The sequence below is a fragment of the Nipponia nippon genome, unplaced genomic scaffold (genome assembly GCF_047370975.1).
Source record: "Nipponia nippon isolate SJK-2023a ecotype South Korea unplaced genomic scaffold, ASM4737097v1 scaffold_1, whole genome shotgun sequence".
Lineage (NCBI taxonomy): Eukaryota > Metazoa > Chordata > Aves > Pelecaniformes > Threskiornithidae > Nipponia > Nipponia nippon.
In genome coordinates, this window is record NW_028262290.1 from 157097582 (window position 1) to 157118860 (window position 21279).

General features: G+C 38.6%; 1 protein-coding gene across 1 annotated transcript in view; it reads left to right on the forward strand.

Moving 5' to 3' along the window:
- PTPRN2 (protein tyrosine phosphatase receptor type N2) overlaps positions 1–21279 on the forward strand; it is a 670971-nt gene that overhangs the window by 420563 nt on the left and 229129 nt on the right. The window contains exon 12 of the mRNA XM_087729958.1: positions 6953–7017. Within this exon, the coding sequence (XP_087586084.1) occupies positions 6953–7017 (65 nt within the window). The remainder of the gene's footprint in view (positions 1–6952; positions 7018–21279) is intronic.

The following is a 21279-nucleotide window of genomic DNA, read 5'->3' on the forward strand; positions in this document are numbered from 1 at the left end:
ATCATCCAGATGCTCCTTGAACTCGGACAGGCTTGGAGCCATGACCGCTTCCCTGGGGAGCCTGTTCCAGTGACCAACCACCCTCTCAGTGAAGAACCTTTTCCTAATGTCCAATCTGAACTTCCCCTGACACAGCTTCCTTCCATTTCCTCATGTCCTCTCACTGGTCACCAGAGAGAGAAGATCAGCATCTCCCCATCCACTAACCCTGCATGAGAAAGTTGTAGACTGCCATGAGGGCACCCTTCTCCCTTCTCTTCTCCAAGCTGAACAAACCAAGTGACCTCAGCTGCTCCTCATAAGTCTTGCCCTCAAGACCTTTCACCATCTTGGTTGCCCTCCTCTGGACACACTCTAATGGTTTGATGTCCTTCTTATATTGAGGCACCCAAGGCTTCACACAGTTCTTGAGGTGGGGCCACACCAGTGCAGTGTAGAGTGGGAACATCACCTCCCTCGACTGGCTAGCTATGCTGTGCCTTACTGCTAAATTATTTTGGAGCTTGTATATTTATGTTTCTTACAAAGGTTTGCCTGTGGGGGGAAAAAAATTGATTGGTTGACCCAACAGGCCCTTCCAGGTCTGTATTTATATATGATGAATAAATTATATCTGTCTCAGGATGGGGTAAGTCATTCTCTGATGACAGTTATTTACTTCTCTTGACTAGTGAAGGAACCTTGACTTACATCTTAGTTGAGATAGCAAAGTTAGTAGAGATGGGTCCCACTATTAACAAGCTCCAACAATATTAACAAGCTCCAAAGAAAGAAAAAAATGTTATTTCATATATCCCAAACTCCTTTATTACAATTTAAATATCACATTTTAGAATAGCAGTGTGGTTATTTTAAAGGACAGTTAAGGGAAAACATACAATTGAGCAGCTATTTATGAAATAAGTAAAAATAAATCAATGCAAGTAGTCAGACAGAAAAAATGTATTTAAGTTACATACCTAATCTATGCAAACAGACAGCTACATGAGGTCCTGATGTATCAGGTCTTTGCTGCTCTATCCTTAAATATTACCTGAGTATGGGACTTTAGGGACGTGGGAGGAAGATGGTTTAGAGAGGGGAAAGTGACATTGGTTTAGTGAATGAGTCTAAAAAAATATACATCCCTTGCCAGCTACTCAAGTATGGGCCAATTTTTCTCTTACAGCAACATGCAGTGCTGTTATTTGCCTGACAAATGGATTTTGTGTGTATTTTTTGAACAGAATTAAAAACAAACAGAGATGGAAAATTGCTTGATTGTGTGCATGTAGGTTTGGCTGTCTTGTACCCAAAATTGTGAGAATGCAAAGGTGCACTGGGAGTGGTGAATATGGCCTGCATTTCCATCTGCTGGTTTTATTGGCTAGAGCAGGTTGTAAAGGATGTGCGCCCTCAAAATTGCTGGAGATGCAAACGATATTTTAAATTACTCCAGGCAGCAAGGTACTGCATCTGAACAGATTGAAAGCTGAAATGTTGATATCAGAAATTAAATTAATGCACGTGAGATTGAAACAATATCTAATTAAAATCACTTGAAAAATTACTTGAAAATTGAATATGACATAATATTTAGCAGGCTGTTGCTAGTACAGCTATGCGGCTTTGACTTTTCTGCAATCATTTTCGTTCCAGGCCTGGGTGCCAGTTAACTAGAAATTACACATGGAGTAACTATCTCACGCCATCGCCCAATAAGGCTGGAAGACAAAATACCTTTTGTCCACATCCTGTGTACTTGTCCTTCACTAATTGAATTGTAGAATTTAGTAAAGGGATCCTTCTCCTTGTATCTGGCCACTTGAGTTAGTCATTATTGTTTCAAGCTGGAGCATTTTGAATGCTCATGTTGTGTTTTTGACTTATTTACTTGCAGCCTGATGCTACTCCTGCCCAGGGAGAGGAGTTACAGACTCACAGGCTGTAGCTCCTGGCAGGAGTGCCCAGGGCTGGGGGCCTCCACACACCATCCTGTAGACATATGCCAAAGTCAGGGAAAGTTTATTTCATATTCCAGAAAGTTTGTTCTTCTGATCATGGTGGCACCTAAGTATCTAATTTAAAGTTCATTAAAGTACTTTTTAATTACTTCTGACAAAGGAAAGTGAATGAGGTGGGAAAACCTACGTAATGTCAAGTTGTTCTGCAGGGAAAACACTTAGAGAGTGCTGAACTGACAGTGTGGTTTTCCCCTGTCCTATTCTCATTTAATGGTGTGAATGCCACAGCAGTTTCAGGAGATGCATTGACTGTGCAAAGGCAGATTTACTCTGGGACTGTGTTCTTCTCAACAAGCAGAGACCCCAAATATTATGGGAATCTATTTTCATTGAATTGCAAGGGACCAAGATTTTAGTATTTGTTTTGTATATGCATGTCACAGTGCCTGGGTCTGCCAAACATAAAGGCAGCCTTTCGGGCCCACCCTATGAAGTATCTTTCCATATAATCTGGATTTTTTTTGTAAGGGAGGAGAAAGCAAAGGCTAACTTGATGTAAATAAATACAACCTCTGCTTGTGTTAGATTTGGGAAAGTTGTTAAAAAGATAAAAGCTGTAATAAACACTTGCCATATCTCTGGATTTCCCTTCCTCCTTTTCCCTTTTCTTTCCTCAAAGAGGGGAAAACAAATGAAATTCTTCTGAATGTGGCTCTATGAAAGGAGCTTTGCAACAAGCTGTTGGGAAGAAGGTGGTTGTTGTAGAATTCATCTGACAGCCTACAGTAAATCTGAATTAATTGCTCTCCACCACTTTATTGACTGGAGGTCCAGTCAATATAGTTAGTGAGTCTAGGGCATGAATTGGCTGATTCTAAAATGAGCATGTAATAGAGGTCAGGGGAATCATATGTCTGTGAGTACTTTTTTTCTACATTTAATTAAATACAGCACATCCTCAAAGTCAGATTCACAGCAGAAAAATAAGGTTTCCTTGTGAGTGACACCATCTTCCCACAACTACTTTTCATGGTTGAGGATGATTTCTTCTCTGGGACAGGTAAATCCTGCAGCAGCACAGGAGACAGACCCAGGAAGCCTCACACAGAAACCATTCCCTCATCCCGCTTGTGCCCGTGTGCGCTCCCATGAGTAAGCTGGAGGATGCGGTTGTGCTTGGCAACCTGCTTTATAGCAAACCTTTGTAAACCACTCATTTTTCAGGGCTTCCTTCTTCCAAAAGTGCTGTAATGAGACTGGAGGTCTGCTTGAAGCCCTATTAAACTTGCTTCTCCTAATTAACCGATGGACTCTAAGCCTGCCAACTACCAAACTAGACATTCAAATTCCTGACTATGCCATTGACAGGTAACTTTGCTAAAGGAAATAAACGTTAGCCCTCCGAAAATACATCAGACCTCCCTCAGGTAAGTGAAGACTATGAACAGTGACAATCCCTGCCCTTAAACACTGAGTAACACCCTCATCGTGCTCTCTAATAGAGCAAAGCCATTAAGTTGTCCCCATTGTAATTTAGATCACAGAAGAGACTTCCACAGATTCTTTCAGGTTAAAATAACTGGTATACAGAGAGTAGGCAAAATTATTCCGCTGTAGCTACGTGCTTAATTATATGGAATACTGCATAAATTGTCAAGTGCAAAGAATTATTCTGATAAATTAAAATACTAATTAAATAGGCTATTGCAGAATTTTGAGAACATTATAGGGCTCCGCTTCTTCAGGTAATTTGCATATCCTTCATCTAGTGAATTTAATTTAAAGGCCTCGGTTTTCGTGTGTTTGGAAGCCCTTTTTGTTTCAGTGGAAGATTAAAAAAGGGATTTATATGTTGCTAACTAGGTTGGGATTTTTTTTTGCTTTTTTTTGAATCGCTGTTTTCATTATGCCTCTTTGCTGATGAGTTTGTCAGTTCTCCATTAGTATCTCAGGACTTTAAACTGTGGCCATAAAAAATCAGCTTTGGTGGAATGTGCAATACACCATGTTACCCAGAATTATCATTTCCAGTTCATAAAATTTGCAAAGAAAACATCATCTGCTGTGTATTTGTATTGGAATAAAAGCTAGCAGGTAGTACACTAAAATACTTTAAAAAAATGTAGACCAGTCTTCAAAAGATTAGTGGGTTGTTCTTAATATCTGAATTTATTTTCCCACCACTTCTTCCTCATCTATCTGTAGGCTATTGACTATGTTTTATTGTCTAGAATTCTCAGTTATAGTTATAGATAGAAAAAAATAAGTAGTTATATTCACTGTTCAGCAGCTTGAAGCAGCTGCTTGATATGTAGTTGATGCTTCAGCTTCAGCACCACCATTTTTGACAGAATTTCTTGACCTTCCTGAACTGCTTGAGTTCAAGGTTAGCTAAAATACGCTCCGGTACACGCCTGGAGTGAGCATGCCGAAGACTGCTGTGTCTCTCCCCGCAATCTGACAGTGCCTGAGCTTGACCATTTTCAGGTTATGATTTAATCAATAACACGTCGTGCCTTCATGCTTCCTAATTTTGGCAGGGTTTATGTCAGCATGGCTGTCAGAACTGTCCTTTGTGGTTTAGCCAATATCAAGGGGGAAAGGGGGGTGTTAAGTAAACTTTTCCTTTTGTTTTTTAATATCAAAGCTTCAATAATTAAAGTCTGCAGGAAACCTATAAAAAGGAGGTCAAATATGTAATAGTAATTATAAAATTCAGTGATTCAGCAGACCCAATATTTTCTATTAACTGTTCATGCGGTAGGAAATTACACACTGGGATTTAAGCCTTGTTGCTTACTTACACCCATTTATTTTGCAGCCACTCTGCTGTGCAGTTTTCTTTATCCTAACCTGCTAAAGAATCATTTGTTGGACTATTCAGTTTCTTTGAAGGAGGCTGCAGAGCTTTCTGTTTTTATAAATCTTCTAAATTTTTTCATTGGCTAGAAATCTACCTTTAAAGTCTATGCTGGGTGTGAGGCGGTCAGTGTGGTAGCGTGACGCACCTTGGCAATGAAATGGCACTTTCAAAAGGGAGTGTGTTGTTACGCGACATGGCAGGTCATCAGCCGTCAGTGAAGCAATATAGTCCAGAGACTGTCTCAAGGCTGAAAATCAAGCTTGTTGGCAAAGATTTACTTATTTTTTGGAAATTCATACTGCACAACATATACAACACAGTGAAAATGAGGCCTCAAATTGCATGGTCCAGGCCTGCCCTTCTCCTGTGGTCCCTGTGACTCTGGGTGGAATAAATATGTTTGTGAATGTAAAGCATGGCATAAGCATTAAGTATGTGAGTACTGTATGTGGGTTTTAGGCTGTTATCCAGCAAAACATGCATTTAAGCTTTCTTAGGTTGGGACTCCATGTTCCGATCTGCTTCATAGGTAGCATATTAAAAAGAATCAAAAATAAAGATGTATGGGTCTAAAAGGTGGACAGAGCTTTACTCTCCATTTAAATCAAGGGCAATATTCATCCCTTGCTGAAGGCAGTCAGAAAAATTCCTCTGTATTAGAATTGCTTGAGGTTTCACTTCTTAAGTCTTTGCACATACAAACTCTTATGAAAATCTTCCCACATTTTGGATATATGAGGTGCGATTGAGCCCTAATGATACGACTCGCCTCTGAAATAAATGTGAGTCATTTGTGTTGCACTTTGGACAAACTAAATAAAGTATCCGTTCACAATAATATTGCTTCTGAGAATTGCCTGCTGCAATCTGAACTGTTGTGAATATGTTTTGAATGGCAACAATTAAAGAGTATTTTTCACAAATGAAAGAAAAATATATTCATTCCTTTCAGTATTTTTATGTAAATTTACAATGTACAATATGTTCTAGCACACTTCTTGTCCTTTCTGGTAGGAATGTTTCCTTTAGGCAACTTAAATTGAGAAGCTGGGTCTATCCAAATTGTGTGTGTGTACAAAGGAAAGAGAGAGGTGCCTGCAGAAGTGTGTGAGATATGTGGGATGACTCATCGTATTAAATGTCCATCCCTTTCCATTGACTGCAGAGAGAACCTAGATGACTCACTTGGATTACATAGTCAATGACTAGACGGCTAAAGGGAGGAGAGTTTAACAAGGCTGTAAGGCTTCATTTCTACTTATAAATAAATCAAGCCAGGTGCCTGGGTTTTGGCCATAAGTCCAACTGACACAGTTTGCATCTAGAAGGTTGAAGTCTTCCCATCCAAAACCTTACCCGTACCCCCATCTGGGAATAATCTCATCCTTGTGCTGTCCCCAGAACTGTGGTGGGGCATTGTTTTGTGAGAATAGTAGCAGGCAGAGGCCAAAATCATGTCAAGACCATAGTAACGATTTAAAAGTATGGGCAATGGTAACACAGTGCTCAAGTTCATGCCCTGGAAATGTCTGGGTTACAAGTATAGATGTAGTCTTAGCGATTACTACTCTATTTTGTATTTGGCTGTGTTACGCTGGATTACTGTATTTTTGTTTTGAATGCTTTTACTGATATAGAAGCTGATAAATAGGGAAAATGTAAATTTTGAAAAGGAAAATATTGTGCATTGCATCCTGATGTTGTGAGATAAACTGTTTATCTTACCTGCTAGGTAACAGTCTGTTATTTGTTGCAAAATGTCCTACACAGTGACAGTGCTGTTGCAATGGTAAGGTGCTGCCCTGCTCTTCACTGCAAGGAAGACAGTGGGAAGTTTCCACTGAAGAGAACTTTCCAAACTTATTGTGTATATGTGTTAAATGTGTGTGACACTGTGTATACAAGGGAACTAGAATTAGTTTGGCTTTCTTTTTCACATAAAAATGAACAATTAATGGCATATATAGGCATTCAAAAAACTGACTAGCAGAGTTGCTATCAGGGAAAGATATTCCTTGGATGCCATAGGTAGGAACTGTCATGAATTTACTGATGGAGGAAAGAGGGTTGGTTATACTGTAAATGCTGCGAAATTGTGCATATTGCAGCTTTCCCGTAACTCTTTCAATCTCTATTTTCCTTACAGCCATAAACAAAGAGAAGCTTGAAAAAACAACTGGACTGAAAATTCTGCAGACTGGTGTGGGGGAGGTAAGTCACTTGGGGGCATTTTACACTCTCAAAAACATTTTAATTGTTGTTTTTTTTAAGAAGTCCTAGAGCTCATGAATGTTTGTGAGCTACCAGTCTGATAGTGCTAAGGGCCTTTTTATGATACAGTTGCATCTGTCAAAATACAATCTGCTGCACAAATAGCGCTGTATCCCACAGAGAAAAAAATACCATCCTTATGAGAAAAGTGCATCCGGCTTTAAGAAATGCAGTTTTTTGCTTTGTTGTATCACAGGAACAAAATCCCCAAAGATGAGCACAGCAACTGAAGTCGTTGTATTATTCCCCTTGGTTTTGATGGAGTGTTATCTCATCTAGATCAATGAAAGTTTAAATTTGGGGTAAAGAGTCTTCAGATGTTAGAGAGAATCTGACAGTGAATGACTTGCTTATTTTGGATGTAACTTGAAACATAAATAAAACATGTGTCTGTTATTATGGTGATATCACGAAGCAAAAACTCCGCTAAGCAGTTCATCATTTATTAATAAAGATGATGCTATCTGCTAAGAACCTTGTATGAACTACAGTTGATTGCTAATTCTCCTGCTAATTTTGTGTACACAGTTACTGTTTTTTTCCTTTTCATTTAAGTAATTTTCCTAGTGGTGAATGCTCACAGGGCTAGACAAATGCCTTTTTCTTGTGATTACATTATTCTCAGTATTAAGAATAATGAATTTGTAACTTGTAATATACTGAAGGAATTTACTTTTTTTTTTCTTTTTTTACTGATTTTCATTTTTTATCTTTCTAATTTTTATCAGTTCACAGCTAAGAACTTAACTTTCCAGGACTTCTGAGGTTCTTTGTGTAATTTTATTCACATTATTAAAAGACTTGGTCCTGGAAAGGTACCAACACTGCGACCTGCTGAGATGCTCAGGGTCAAAGCTGTAAGAATTAGAACTTGGAAACAAACATAGGTGAAATAATCAGAAAATGAAAGCCAGCAGCTCTCTTAACTGGAGCTGATTTAACTAGTTGAGGTTCTCAAGGGTGCATAAACTCAGGAGCTGGGAAGCATATCCTGGAGCATGGATGTGCACCTCAGGCCATGTCCTGACTTCAGGCCAGAGTGAAGCTTGCATTTGTGCTATCTGCAAGCCCTAGTTTCTGCTAAGTAACAGGAGAACCAGCACTGTGGCATAGACTATGGAAGCCACATTCAGTAAAATTTTACCCAACAGGACTCCTCATGCTAATGAAATACACCCATGTATTTTGTCCAATGCCAGTCATTGGATGGATTCCAGTTGGCTTCAAAGTCTGCTGGAAAATGAAAGCCCAGTTCACTTCAGATGCTTACTGTTAAATGAATTGTTGTCTTATATGTGGTCAGTGGAGAAAGAAAGGACTTTTGGATATTTGAAATGCAAGAAGTTGTCACTTGTTAAATGCATCATTAATCCATATCATAGTAATAGGGTTGTTGTAAACAAGGTAGTCTAAGGATGTACTGGAGATACAGCCTCGAGGACTTCCTAGCTTTTTTTAAGACCAGCTAATCGAACTGGAAAAAATGGACAAGTGCTTAGGCTAGAGATCTCCCCAGTCTGGTTCTTGTGTTTGGTTTAGTAGAAGTCACTGCAGAACTCACCTCCGATATATTTAGGCTGTCATAGCTTTTAAAAATTCTGGTGATACTACTTGGATTAATAAAGACTTTGACAGAAGGTTGTACTTTGCACTTTGCCAAATATGTATTTTTAGAAGGCAAAAAGTGAAAATGAATTAACTGAAGGGAAGCATACATTTCAATCTAAATATATTCCAGGCTACATCTGAGATATGGTGATCAGCAATGAAAGAACCAAGTGATTTGGAGCATTAAGGTGATGGAAGAACATTTATTCAGCTGCTTATATATTTTGTAGGATGTGAATTCTCCCAGCTGTGTACATTCCCCATTCTAAGTCTTATCAGATATGATTGTGTACATAATGAATACATTTCTGCAGTCTCACCTACATGAAAAATAATGGAGTGCTGTAACCAAGCTGTTTCGTTGTTGATAGGGTATCAGATTCAGGCTATTTCAGGTTAAATCTAACTATGTTAATCCAGTTTTGCATTTTGTTTTTGATTCACCCTGGTGTTTAACAGTGTCAAAATAATAGAAAGCACATATTTTAACATAATGAAGGAGCCTTTTGTTGAATAAGGATTTCTTTTTCTTCGCATTGTAGGAATGGAATTATATGTAATGGTAACTGTAAATCAAAGTCAAGATGCTCAAATCAAAAGTACTTAGAAAAAACTCTTTAGTTTCAGAATGAGAAATGGCCTTTTGTTTGGACAGTAGGTCAGATTCATGACAAAGTTAATGGATATATAATCTTCACTTGCAGGACTGTAAAATAAAAAGGATTGATTTTGCATGGCAAGTTTCATATCTGAAATAGCTCAAGAGAAATATAGCTGAGATACTAGTAACAAATGGAGCAGCTGTATAAACAAATGCAGGAACTGTTCTAAGATCAGCAATAATTCATGTGTTGCTCTGGACAGTGGAATCTGGTTTAGGTGTTGATCTATGATAATAGGATTTGTGCCTCAGTAAGAAATGTGTAGACACCAATGACTACCCAGGCCTTGGGTGCAGTAGAAGGAAATTGCCTCTTTCTCTGTGGAAAAAAGAAATGCTTCTCAGAGCTCCTCAATCTCTCTCATGCTCGTGCTCTCTCTCAAGAAAAGCATTTCAAAAGCAACAACAGATTATAAAATTCATGCCAAGTTTACTGAGCCGTTCAGTCAAGTCTGGGGAGGGCTGATGAATTTCTTTTATGTCACTGCATAAACATGTGCTATGCAGTCATTAACAACACGGCTCTGGAGTTTGCCACAGCTACAATACAGTTCATCATCTTTATGTCATGTAAAAGATTTCCACAGCTTCAGTGAGTTTTTTGGATACAGCTGAGGTTAGCTGTTGTGTCAACTTACGGCAGGCTCTGCTTTAGCAAGATTAAAAATGAGTTGCTTAGCTGCAACGTCAAAAGCTGCTCATGTGTCAGGACGTGGACTTAAAACTTCTATACTTTTCATGGGAAGGTTTGGATGATATAGTGCAAAATATTGTCTGGACTGCTGGTAAGCAGAACTTCTTTCAGGTCATTGTGGAACAACAGACCCTTACTGGTACTTCCACAGCAAATCCTCTTCAGCGTCTAACATTTGCCAGCAGAATATTCAACGGTCCAGGAGTTGGATTGGAGTTTGAGGTGCTGTGTATCACTCTTAAAGTGCTAATTATCTTGGCACCTATCTTGTTTTTAAGAAGGCTATTATACCAGAAAACCAGGAATAACTGGTGTAGAGAAAAGCAATGGCCATACTGAAATCCTGAGGATGTTTGCATTGCTGTAGTACTGACTATTGCTGGAATTATATTTCCTAAGATGGTTATTTTCTATTTATTCGGAGTTTTTCCGGCACCTATAACAGCTCTAAAAATCCTATACAGTAGCCCTCCAAGATTTGTTTGAGTCATTGTCATGCATGATGTTTGTGCCACACAAATTCATCATGAGCTTTTCACACCTTCTTGGTTATTCAGATATGATGAAACTGCAGTTGTCTTTGAGGTACTTTCTTTTGATCTCCCACACATGAAATAAATCTCTGAAGTCCTAAGGTCATCTTCAGAAGTTCAAGAACCTCTTACAGTTGACTGTATGTGAGGGTATGAATGTAAGTGTTGTGATATCTATGTGTATATTTGCATAATACCATAAGAGGCACAGTACTGGTAAAAAGCCTGAATAGCTAAACAGCATTTAAGCAGGACCTGTAACTCTGTTCTGGCTCCCAACCTGATGTGGACCATTGCATTTTGCAGAAATTGGAGTTGAGTTTGTTGCTCTGCATAGCTGAGAAGATCTTGGGGGCAGCTTTTGGTCTCACATGGAGGGAAAGCCTCCTTACCAGTAGCACCGCCCCACCTAACTCCTGCTGAGTTCAGGATTCAGCAGGGTTGGGAACCCGAGTCCCACGTAAATATTAGTCCAATTGGACTTGTTCCCAGGAGCTGGTCTCCAGCCCAAGGGAGCTCAGCAGATACCACAAACCGCGGCCCCGCACAGAGGTCATTGAGTAACCTGGAATTCCTTCCACATCCTATAGGAACTCAACCACTTCTTTCTCTTCACGTGAGCACTTTTGAATTATTATAAAAGCGCAGCATTTTTCAGTTCAATTCCACTCTGAGCTTGGTTGTGACCAGAGTTTGTCTGGTTCAAGTCCAGCTCCAGTTTAAGAAAATTTCAAATAATGGTTCAAATGCAGTTACTATGGCATGGAATATTAACTGTTTATCCAGCTTTTGGCTGAAATTTGTTTTCAACAACAGTTTCAGTATAATAGGTCAGGCTTTCCAATGGCTCAAGAAAGTGTAATGATTCAAATCAGGTTTTGGAGGCTAAGAGTCTGTGATTTGAATAATAAATTATCTGAATCAAGTCCTGAAACAAACTGAGGGAATAGCACTGTTTCTGTCTCGAACTAGTGAAACAGCACCCACCCTGGAATACGTTATTTTAAATTAACTCTTCCAATTTGCCAGCAGGCCTGCACAAAATACACTCATCACTGGAATTGTATAACTTTGTAGGATTTGAATCATGGTTCTCATATGACAGACAAAAGAATTAGAATAGTTTTCTAAACCAAATAGAAATAACCCAAAATGTATGTGAAATGAACACTTTGCTGTACCTCTAGGTGTTCTAAAATAGAGCAGCAATATTTTGACGTGTTTCAGGATATTGTCATTTAGAGATATTTTGATAGGTGTAGAATTATGTTGATGTTGCATGAAGTGATGTTACTACAATAAAGAAAAGAAATCTGCATTTAAAAATTCTAGTGAAGCTAGAGGACATGATAAGACAGACTTTCCAGTGATGTGCAAGCCTCTGAGACTGGAGTCAGATTTCTAACTTACTATGTTCCTTAATGTTTCCAAATTTTGTCATTATTGTCTGTGTATCCAGATTTGACCCAGAATGATATTGGAAATCCATAAAAAATTGGACTGAGTGTAGAACTTTACAAATCATTTGTAACTGCTGAAGCATAAGGTGTCAGCTTTTTTCTGATCTTCTCTGACTACTAGGTAGAATGCTAAGGGTTGGCTTTGGCTTTTGGCTTGTAAAGACCAAATTAACCTGGGACCTACTCCAGCTGCCTTTCTTACAGTGACATCCTGGTAATCAGCAAATGCTCCTGATCTGGAGCAGGTATTGCACCCAGAGGTACACTGGGACAGAAAAGGATGCTGTACCCGAGATCACTTAGCTAAGGTATTTCTGATACTGACCGCTGCGTAGGAACAGCAGACGTGCATACCTAAATATTCACGTTTTAGCCCAAGTCACAGGTAAGTTTTTCAACTTCTGTTGAAACCCACGCTTCTCTGACCAGAACTAATTAGGCTGAAGCTGAGCACAGGTGCATATGAGGGAACACACCTCTGGATTACAGTGTAAGCATTCTTAGACCAGGGGACACCAGGGAGGGCTTTTTCCATGAGCCTGCTTTCAGCATCTTTTCCTACAAAACCCATGGCTTAGAGATCAACGAATTCATTTTTTCCTGTTACTTGAGATCTGTGATTGGAGATCCTGCAGACAGCTCTTGCTGTTGGCTTTTGCTGATCATTGTGGCTGCATTGATTAGCAGTTGAACAGAGATTTCCAGGAGGACAGTGTTTTGGAGCAACATACATTGTTATGGGCAAGGCATGCATCAGGTTACAGATGGGCTCTTTGCTTTAACGCATGTAACTTTAAGGCTATATGCACAAATAAGAACAATTATAATTAAATGAAAACTTTAAGGAGTACAATCTTAGAAATATTCTTGGTGAAGGCACAAGGAGGAAGACTTACTTTATCTCACACTCACAAATTATGGATTCGAAAGCTGTGTAAGCCTTAAAAATTCATAGGTTGTATTTTACATAGAATGCTACTAGTAATATACTACTTTTATGGAGTCTTACTGACAGTGAATAATATCTCACTATTACAGTTTTGTGAGTACACATGTATAGTAAAGTGATGCTAATCAGAAGTTAGTCATATAGTAGCGTTTAGAAGTAATGCTTCAAGAGCTTTAAGGAATAAAGCTAAACAGAACATTAAATTTCTCCAAAGAGAATGATGAAGCTCTATGGCTCATTTATTTAAGATCTTGTATGTTTTTGCAAAATGCATTTTAGCTAATATTTAGAAATAACGGTAATGCTATTTATTAACTATTCATTATGGTACATAGCCCACTAGAGGGCTGCTTTTCAAATAAATTGCATCCAGAGTGTTAATAAACGGCAAAATAAAAACAAAAAATATGCAGCATGAATATGTATATTATTTTACCACATTATTTTGTCATATACCTTCTGTGACTGCATGTTATATACAGAACATACGAAAACAATATAAATCATGGCCCCAACTCTGCAAACATTTAGAATATGCTTAGCTTTAAGCATATAGTTAGACTCTTTTTAAGCTACTGATAAGTTTAGAGTTAAAGAGATGCCTGGATGCTACTGAGACTGTCTTCTGTCACATATCACACCGTCTCTGGTTGTGGAGGGGCAAAGTTCCAATGTTTATACCCTGTATTTGATTTGAATATTGCATAGCAGAGGTATTTTGACATCTGAATGACAGGTCACAGCTTCAGTTTGGAAATCAGGTGTCAGCAGTAATTTCTTTTCTTGTGCTCTGATTGTGACAACGCCCTCCACCTTCTTTACAAATTTGTAAAGAACGCGACAAGGAAATGGGGAGATTATAATGTTAAGAAAAATACAACAAACCTGATTTTCAGAGACAACTATCAGTATATATTGATTTATGTTTTCCTCCTGAAACAGAATAAAAAGCACAAGTATTCAAGTGTCATGTTGGTTCATGAATTCCTTTACAGTAGCACTGTATGATTTAAAGGAGCAGAAGTGTCAAGTGATGTGGCAGTTGCCATGGCAACTACAGCAATTCAATTTTTATTCAGTATCATGTAAAATGAAACAAGATACTGTTTGCCTTGTGGCTTCAGGAACTTATGCATCCTACCAGTCTTGTTTCTTTTTGTCTTTTTTTAACATTGTTCTGTTAAAAAAGTATCATGCGTTTGTTTTAAGGATTTGTCTTGGTTTTAGGCCGTGTCATGCCATTGTTTTTAAAGCAGAGCTTCCCTTACAAACCATTATAGATCTGTAGAGAAAAGAGATTTAGATGCTAGCACCGACTACATAAAGCAAACTGCAGGGTAATTCTGCTTAAAAATCAATATTATTATCTACCCTATGGTTTTGCAGCCTGCATTTCATATATTCATAAGAAGGATATGTAGAATCTTTACATGGGAGAACGTGATTGTTAGTACTAGATATCTTACTGATTCATGAAATTCAGCATCCTCCCTCTACCAAAAGCCAGTTCATTATGACTCAAAGGAAAACAAAATCTTCGGTGGTGTAATGGGTTGGTTGGGGAAGCTGTAGATGAAGATTAAATTCTGTTTAACTGTCTCAAGTTTGAGTGATAGAGCTGGTCAGAAATTGTGAAGAGGGAAATTCTCCACCTCCAGAGGCAAGAGCTTGATCCTGGCAGGAACGCATGGATTTCAAGCAATCTCAAACACAGATTTAATTATTTGAGGAGAGGCAGAGGTGGGAGATCCCAGTCCTTCAGTCCTCTCTCTGGTAGTCCCTGGGCAGCAGATGTTCCCCTCCAGGTCGACACAGAAAGCCACTCACTTGTTCTGTAGGCTTAGGAGAGTAAGTGTCTTGGGCTAAGATTCAAGCTGTGAGACATCCAACCTTTCCATATGAATCCCTGGCATCAGGGGCCTTATAGCTATGTCAGCATTAGTAAAATAACCAAGACCAGAACACAGAGCCTGCCATGGTCCCACATTCGTCTGTCAACATTAAATTGTTGGCATGGTCCCTCACATTGTGTCCTCTGCCAGCTAGTACTCTTCTAGGCTGTTTTTCTTCTAAGGTCTAAGCACGATCCAGGCCAGGGACCGTTCGTAGCAGGCAGCTTCAGTGTGGTCTGCTTTGGAGCATAGGTGTTAAGGCACATGTTTTCCGTAGAATTAAAGCTTCAGCTGCAGGTAGTGATTCAGCCCTTTTTTTTCTATCTAGTTACAAGAATTGTTGTGCCATTTATTGTAGGTTTTTTAGTACCAGGCTGTAAAACTTAAGGTCTGATCTGCTTTCTGGGAAGGCTGAAGGTTTGGTAGCACGTTCTCATTCATCCTGCCCAGAACGGTTTTGCACCTGTACATTACTAAGTTTCCACCCTTAGAGGCAACATTGCTGTAGCACTGATGCATGTCCTTCAGTTCAGCATCCTTCAGAATACAAGGCTTTATGTATTATACATATAAAATCATATTTGAGTCAGAATATTTTTAACGACCTTCTAAACTTAAGCGCAAGGATTCCTATTAAATTAATTTTGTTGAAGCTCAGTTTTGTTTCTTTTTTCCAGCAAGATTTGTACTGATGAGATAGTTTTAAAATTTAGTTAGGCAGATGTTTGAATTGCTTTGACTAAGCATAGCTTTTGCATGCATTTTGACTGGTGTCAAAGGGAAATGTTGGGGTTTTTTTTAATAGAATTACAAACCTACTTTACTGAGTTTGTAACTCAAAGCTTCTGTAGAAACAGCAAGCGAAGTAATGGCTCGTGAAAAGCAGAATGTCAGAGATAGGTCTCTGTTTTCACTTTGGTACATGTAGGTATCTCTGATTCGCATTGCTGGGCATTAGGCACAAGCATCGAGGAGATAACTGATCCTTTATAGCTATATACTGCAGCTCCAGCAAAATACCCATTTCAGTGAAGAATTATATGTGTCTATGTACTGCATGCCAAGACCTGGATACGGCACAAGCACAGCACTTCGGCGTGCATGAAAACATGCTCCTGTGTTAGTATGACTGCTTTTAGTGCTATGGATACATCTACCATAGAGCATTTTTTCAATGTGAGCCGAGGATACCAAGTGTTTGAGTATCCGAACCTGTGACAAGGAAAAGAGACATGATTCTGTGCCACAGAAAAATGACCTACTCCATTAATGCCCAAGGACCATTGCAGCTGACAACAGTTCACTGTGCACTTTGCTCTTGCAAAGAGATGTCATTTTGTGAACTGTTTTTCTCTCTGGCTCTTTACCTTTAGCAGGTAGAGGAATGACTTCATTTTACAAATGTCAGTGCTGTTTGTATGACACGGATTTCACTTGATTGTTAAACTGTAAATTTACAGATCTTTACTAAGTGAATGCAAACAAATTCTGGTCCTCAAAGCTCTGCTAATGCACAATGTTCGAATTTTAATTTCCAGTCCATCTTAGATTACGGTGATGAAAAACAATATTTAATCCCTCGTTAACACATGAATAAGCGGAAACTGTCATTTCCCACCAAACAATAACGGGATTATCTCAAGAACTGTCAGTTTATGTGAAAACATTATGTTGCCCAAATTTTCATAAAAATTAGCAGTGGGTAATATTCAAGATCAGAGCAATGGAAAGAAGGAAATCTGCATTCATGGTAATAAATATTCATATTTGTCTGCTCAGGAGATGAAAATCTAATCAAGGGGCTATTGATGCGCTGGCTTATTTTATTTTTTTTTTAACCAAGATGTTTCATCTAAATTGGGTTTGATATGGAAATTAGTCTCACTCCAAGTCCTCCAGGCCATGAGCATGCTGGGATAACACTGGAGGTGTCCGGTAGATCAGATGTTGCTGCTGGCATCTGCTTCTACAGACAACAAACACAATGAAATAAAATAAAAAATTGACAACATCTCAAGGGTCAAGGTCCCAATGGCTTAGGGTGTTGTGGTTTTTTTTTCCCCCCAAACATTTTAATTTTATCCCAGTTAAATCCTCACTACTGCAGGGTTAAAATTGTTGGCATTTTTTGCTTTTGTTGACAATTACCATAAATCAGAAGACACTCTGCATGAAGCTTAATGAAATATGTATGATCTAAAAATGGGAAGAAGATAAGTGCAGTATGTTGCTTTAGGGTTTTGTGTGTGTATCTATGTATCTGTGTGTGCATATGCACAACCTGAGACCTAACTTTTCCGTGTGCTGTGCCCTAAATGGAAGAGTCAGGCAGTTACCAGCTGGAGTACAAAATAAGCTCTTTAAAAAAAAAAAATAGATCAAATGAATAAAACTTATCATCAAATGAATAAAACTTACCATAGTTTATCCAAAAAGTGAGAGTAGTATGTTTTCTATATCAGTTAATATGTTCAATTAATATACTTGTCTGTTAAAATACTCTTGATTCTGGTTTTGTCTACAGTATTGCGAAAATCTGGTCCTCTAGCATTGCCTCCTAAAAGAAGTGTTTGCTTTGACGTGCTTTTTTTGGTTTTGTTATTATTCAACTCACTAGTTGTACATAATCTCTTGCCTATCCTTGTACTTCTTGGGGGTTTTATGACTTTTTTTTAATGAAATAAATCGCGAAGGTCCCGATTTTACAAATAACCACATACATATATATAAGCACATCCTTTCATGGGTTGAGCGTTGTGTTTTCTGAGATCTACGTAGCAGAGTTGTGAGTGCTACTGGATACTGGACACTGGACAGTTTCATCTAGCTACTGATCGCTGTGCACATATGAGCAATGGGTGACTCAGTCCTTTTAAAACTTGAAGTACCATCAGTGAGTTTATTTAATTCCTGGAGAAATTGTCGTACAAAAGGTATCTTTTTTTTGATTTGGAACTGGACAAAAGTCATATCAACAGCATTCAGCTATATTGCCTGCAGCAGGAGAGAGCAAAAGGAAAGATAAGCAGAGACTGCTCTGAAAGAAAGGATACTCATACTGACCAAGAAAAGAGAATAGCTAGAATACAAATACAGCTTGTTGAGGAGGTTGCATCCTTTCATTATCAAATCTATACCAAATAGAAATATGGAGATATGGCTTGTACTATTTGAGAATTCCAGTAATTTGTGCAATAAATCATTGAGAGGCAAGTGTAAGCAGCCGGCAGAGTGTGGTGTGCATGTATTGGCAGACCTGATATCTTTTACTGTACAATCTGTGCTGGCATCTTTGTCCAAAATGTTTTTTGGAGACTTTATCTTCCTAATCAACTCCTTTGCCAAGCTTTAAAAAAAAAAAGAAAAGAAATGCATGTGGCATATATAGCAGATGGGTGTTCAGCAGCGTACAGGTGTCTGGCACGCAAGTGCCAGATAATGTAAGGTAGTTAGATATTTTCTGGGAAATCCCATTATTTGTTCCTAAAAGAAAGAGTTGCCCATTCCTCTTCTAGCGCTACCTGCACTAGCAAGATGTACACCTGGGAGTATTAATGGCCCCTCTTAGCTGTTACCCACTTGACCAGAGCGGTGCTTAGACCAGAGCTGCCTTTTTTCTCTTTGCCTTTCCCCAAGACACTAAATTGACTCTGGGAAGTTCATCGTGTTCTGCAGCAGAACAACAGCAGTCTGCACTGAGGTTAGGCAGCGCTACTTGATCCAAGTTCTTCTTTATTCACTTCACCTTCTTACATGTTTTGCTATTAATTCTAGCGTAAATAATAACTGTTTCATCATGGAGAGAATTGGTAATTCTTCATATATAACACGTAGCTTTGGCTACAATCGATTAATATTTAGGAAAAAAAAGATCAAATCTGTTATAGTAGCTTCTACTGAAATGCTGATTTGAGTTTGTCTCAGGCAGAGAGATGATGACGGTGATCTATTGATTAGAGAAGCATGAAGCCATAATACATCTCAAGGTAGTATCTGGAGAAAAGCAGAGCAGTGTTACTCATAAGCAATACATCCAAAACTCTATGAGTTCTCACACCACTAACCTCTGCAAAGCATTTTAGCTGCTTAAGATACTTTGTATTAAGTAATGTCCTTGGGTTCTCGCCACAGGTAAGGAAGATACTACAGGTGCTTCATGGCCCTCAGGTGTGGTCCTGGGTCCCATTTTCAGTCACCTTCTTGCAGGGAGCCGCTACTTCACACTACTGAAGTACCACAGGCAGCTTCAGGATGTGTGCTCTGATTTTCCCCTCAGAAGTACCATGTATACAACTACCAGTGCTCAGCAGGGCCTGGCTCTGTGTACTGCAGAGGTTTTTGATATTGTAGAACATTTCTGGTTTCCCATTTGGATTAAATCAAGTCTTTTCCTAGTTTGTCAAGATAGAAGCACAATAACAGAGACCCAGAATAGAGTGGAGGTATAGGTCCTCATGAAAAAGGAGGGAGACCCCGATTTTCTGCACTGCTCTTCTGTGTGGGCTAAACCTTATCAGCTACACTGGCTAGTAGCCTCCTGGAATAGTTTCATTTTATGTAGATATTTTAGTATTCCAGATCTTTTATGAGAACCTGGGACAGGTAGGTGTTCAACATAGCTCCTGGTTCATACCAAGATCCTTGTTCTGAGTCAAGTGGGTGAAGGTTTGAACTTTGGTTTCCCTTAGGAGTGCTCTGACACTAAACTATAGAGGGTGGTAAAGTTTTCTGTCACCTGAACTTTAACCAAAAGTCATGTCTTTGACATGAAAAAAATTCCCTATTCAAAGTTTCCCTAAAACTTGTGTGGATCTATGAAAATTCATTCTGTAGCAAATTGATATTTCTTTGCATAAATCATTTAATTGAAAAAAGGTTGAGTAGTTTTGATTAACTGGAGCATTACAGTAATGCTTTCTAGACAGGATTGGGATCTCACTGGGTACCTGCCCACACATAGAGTGATAGGAAAACTGTGCCTTTGAGTGATTACAGAAAATCACTCAAAGAGACAATATTAGAAAAGAAAGGGAAGAAAAATTATCATTTTTCTTCTTTTACAAATAAGGATATTAATTATAAAGATATTAAGTGAAATTTTCCAAATTTGAAAACAAGCCTGTGAGAAATCTGGGACTGGACCCAAAGCCCAATCCAGTGCCTGAACCAGATGCTCACCTTTCCTGTCCATTAGTATGCAATTCCAGGAGCATCAGAATGAAAGCTTGTCTTCAGACTTGACTTAACAAAATGTTTTAATAATCTTAGCTATGAAATGCTAGGAGCTGATCTTGGATTTTACAATAAGAGACAAAGTGGTTGTGATACAGTATGGTATGTAAATTATATGCAAAATACATTGGCATGCAAATTTTAATGCTAAAAGAAAAATCATTCTTTTCTAAACCAGAGAAGAGAGTTTTTCACCCATAGAAGCCAGAATCTGCCAATAAAATTTTGAAACAAATTGACAGGATTTCATTACATTTTTTAAATATATTTGTCTTTTCATGCAAAATAATTTCATCTCTTTTCTAAACAAGCTGTTTCTTTACTTTGCTGATAACAAGTACGCAAAAATGCTAAAAGTCTCCCACATAACTAAGAACTTATAAGGATGCCATAATATAAAAAACCCCATAATTATTAATGTGTGAAATTTTGAAATGTCATTTTAAGACCTTGGTCTTTTGATTTCAACAGTTGAAGCTTGGAGCAGATCCAGGTGTTGTCTGTGACCTTGTTGGTCAGTAACATCCACAGTGGTTAATACCATGTTGTTATTGCTGTTTCGTATCCGTTAGACAATGAAATGTTCCTCTGTCTATAGCCATGGTGAACTTCGGAAACACTAATGGGCAGATATAGAATATTTCAGGAATAGGCAATATTCATAGGGCATGACAAGATACACCTGGTAGTCTCTCTGGCTCACCAATAACACAATAGTGCTATTAAGCACATTTTGTTAGCTGAGAAAAGAGAAAGCAGAGCAATAGTAGCTGTGTCTGCTGTCTTTTCTCTGTTTTATCTTTTTCATTTTGAGCTTGAGTTTTATGCCAGACTAATAGCCGATGGCAATGGGCTGGGGAAATGAAACTTTCGCTAAGATTAGGGAATGTGCAGAAAACAATGTGTGAAATCCTGACTTGACAAGGATGAACAGACTGGTGAGGGCACAGAGACATTTTGTGAAGTGAAACCATATTTGTACCCAAAGTGTCTAGAAAAAAATGTCTAACAACTGAGGTGGCAAAAGATCCCACCCAAGAGACAATAGAATGACATCCTCATTATACCAGTCAGAGAATAAAGGAGGTGTGGAGTTTATTCTGCCCTTTTCAATTACTGGCAGCTTATATTAATTTATGGTAGTGGAGGGATGTGTGTGTTGTTGTGCTCTGG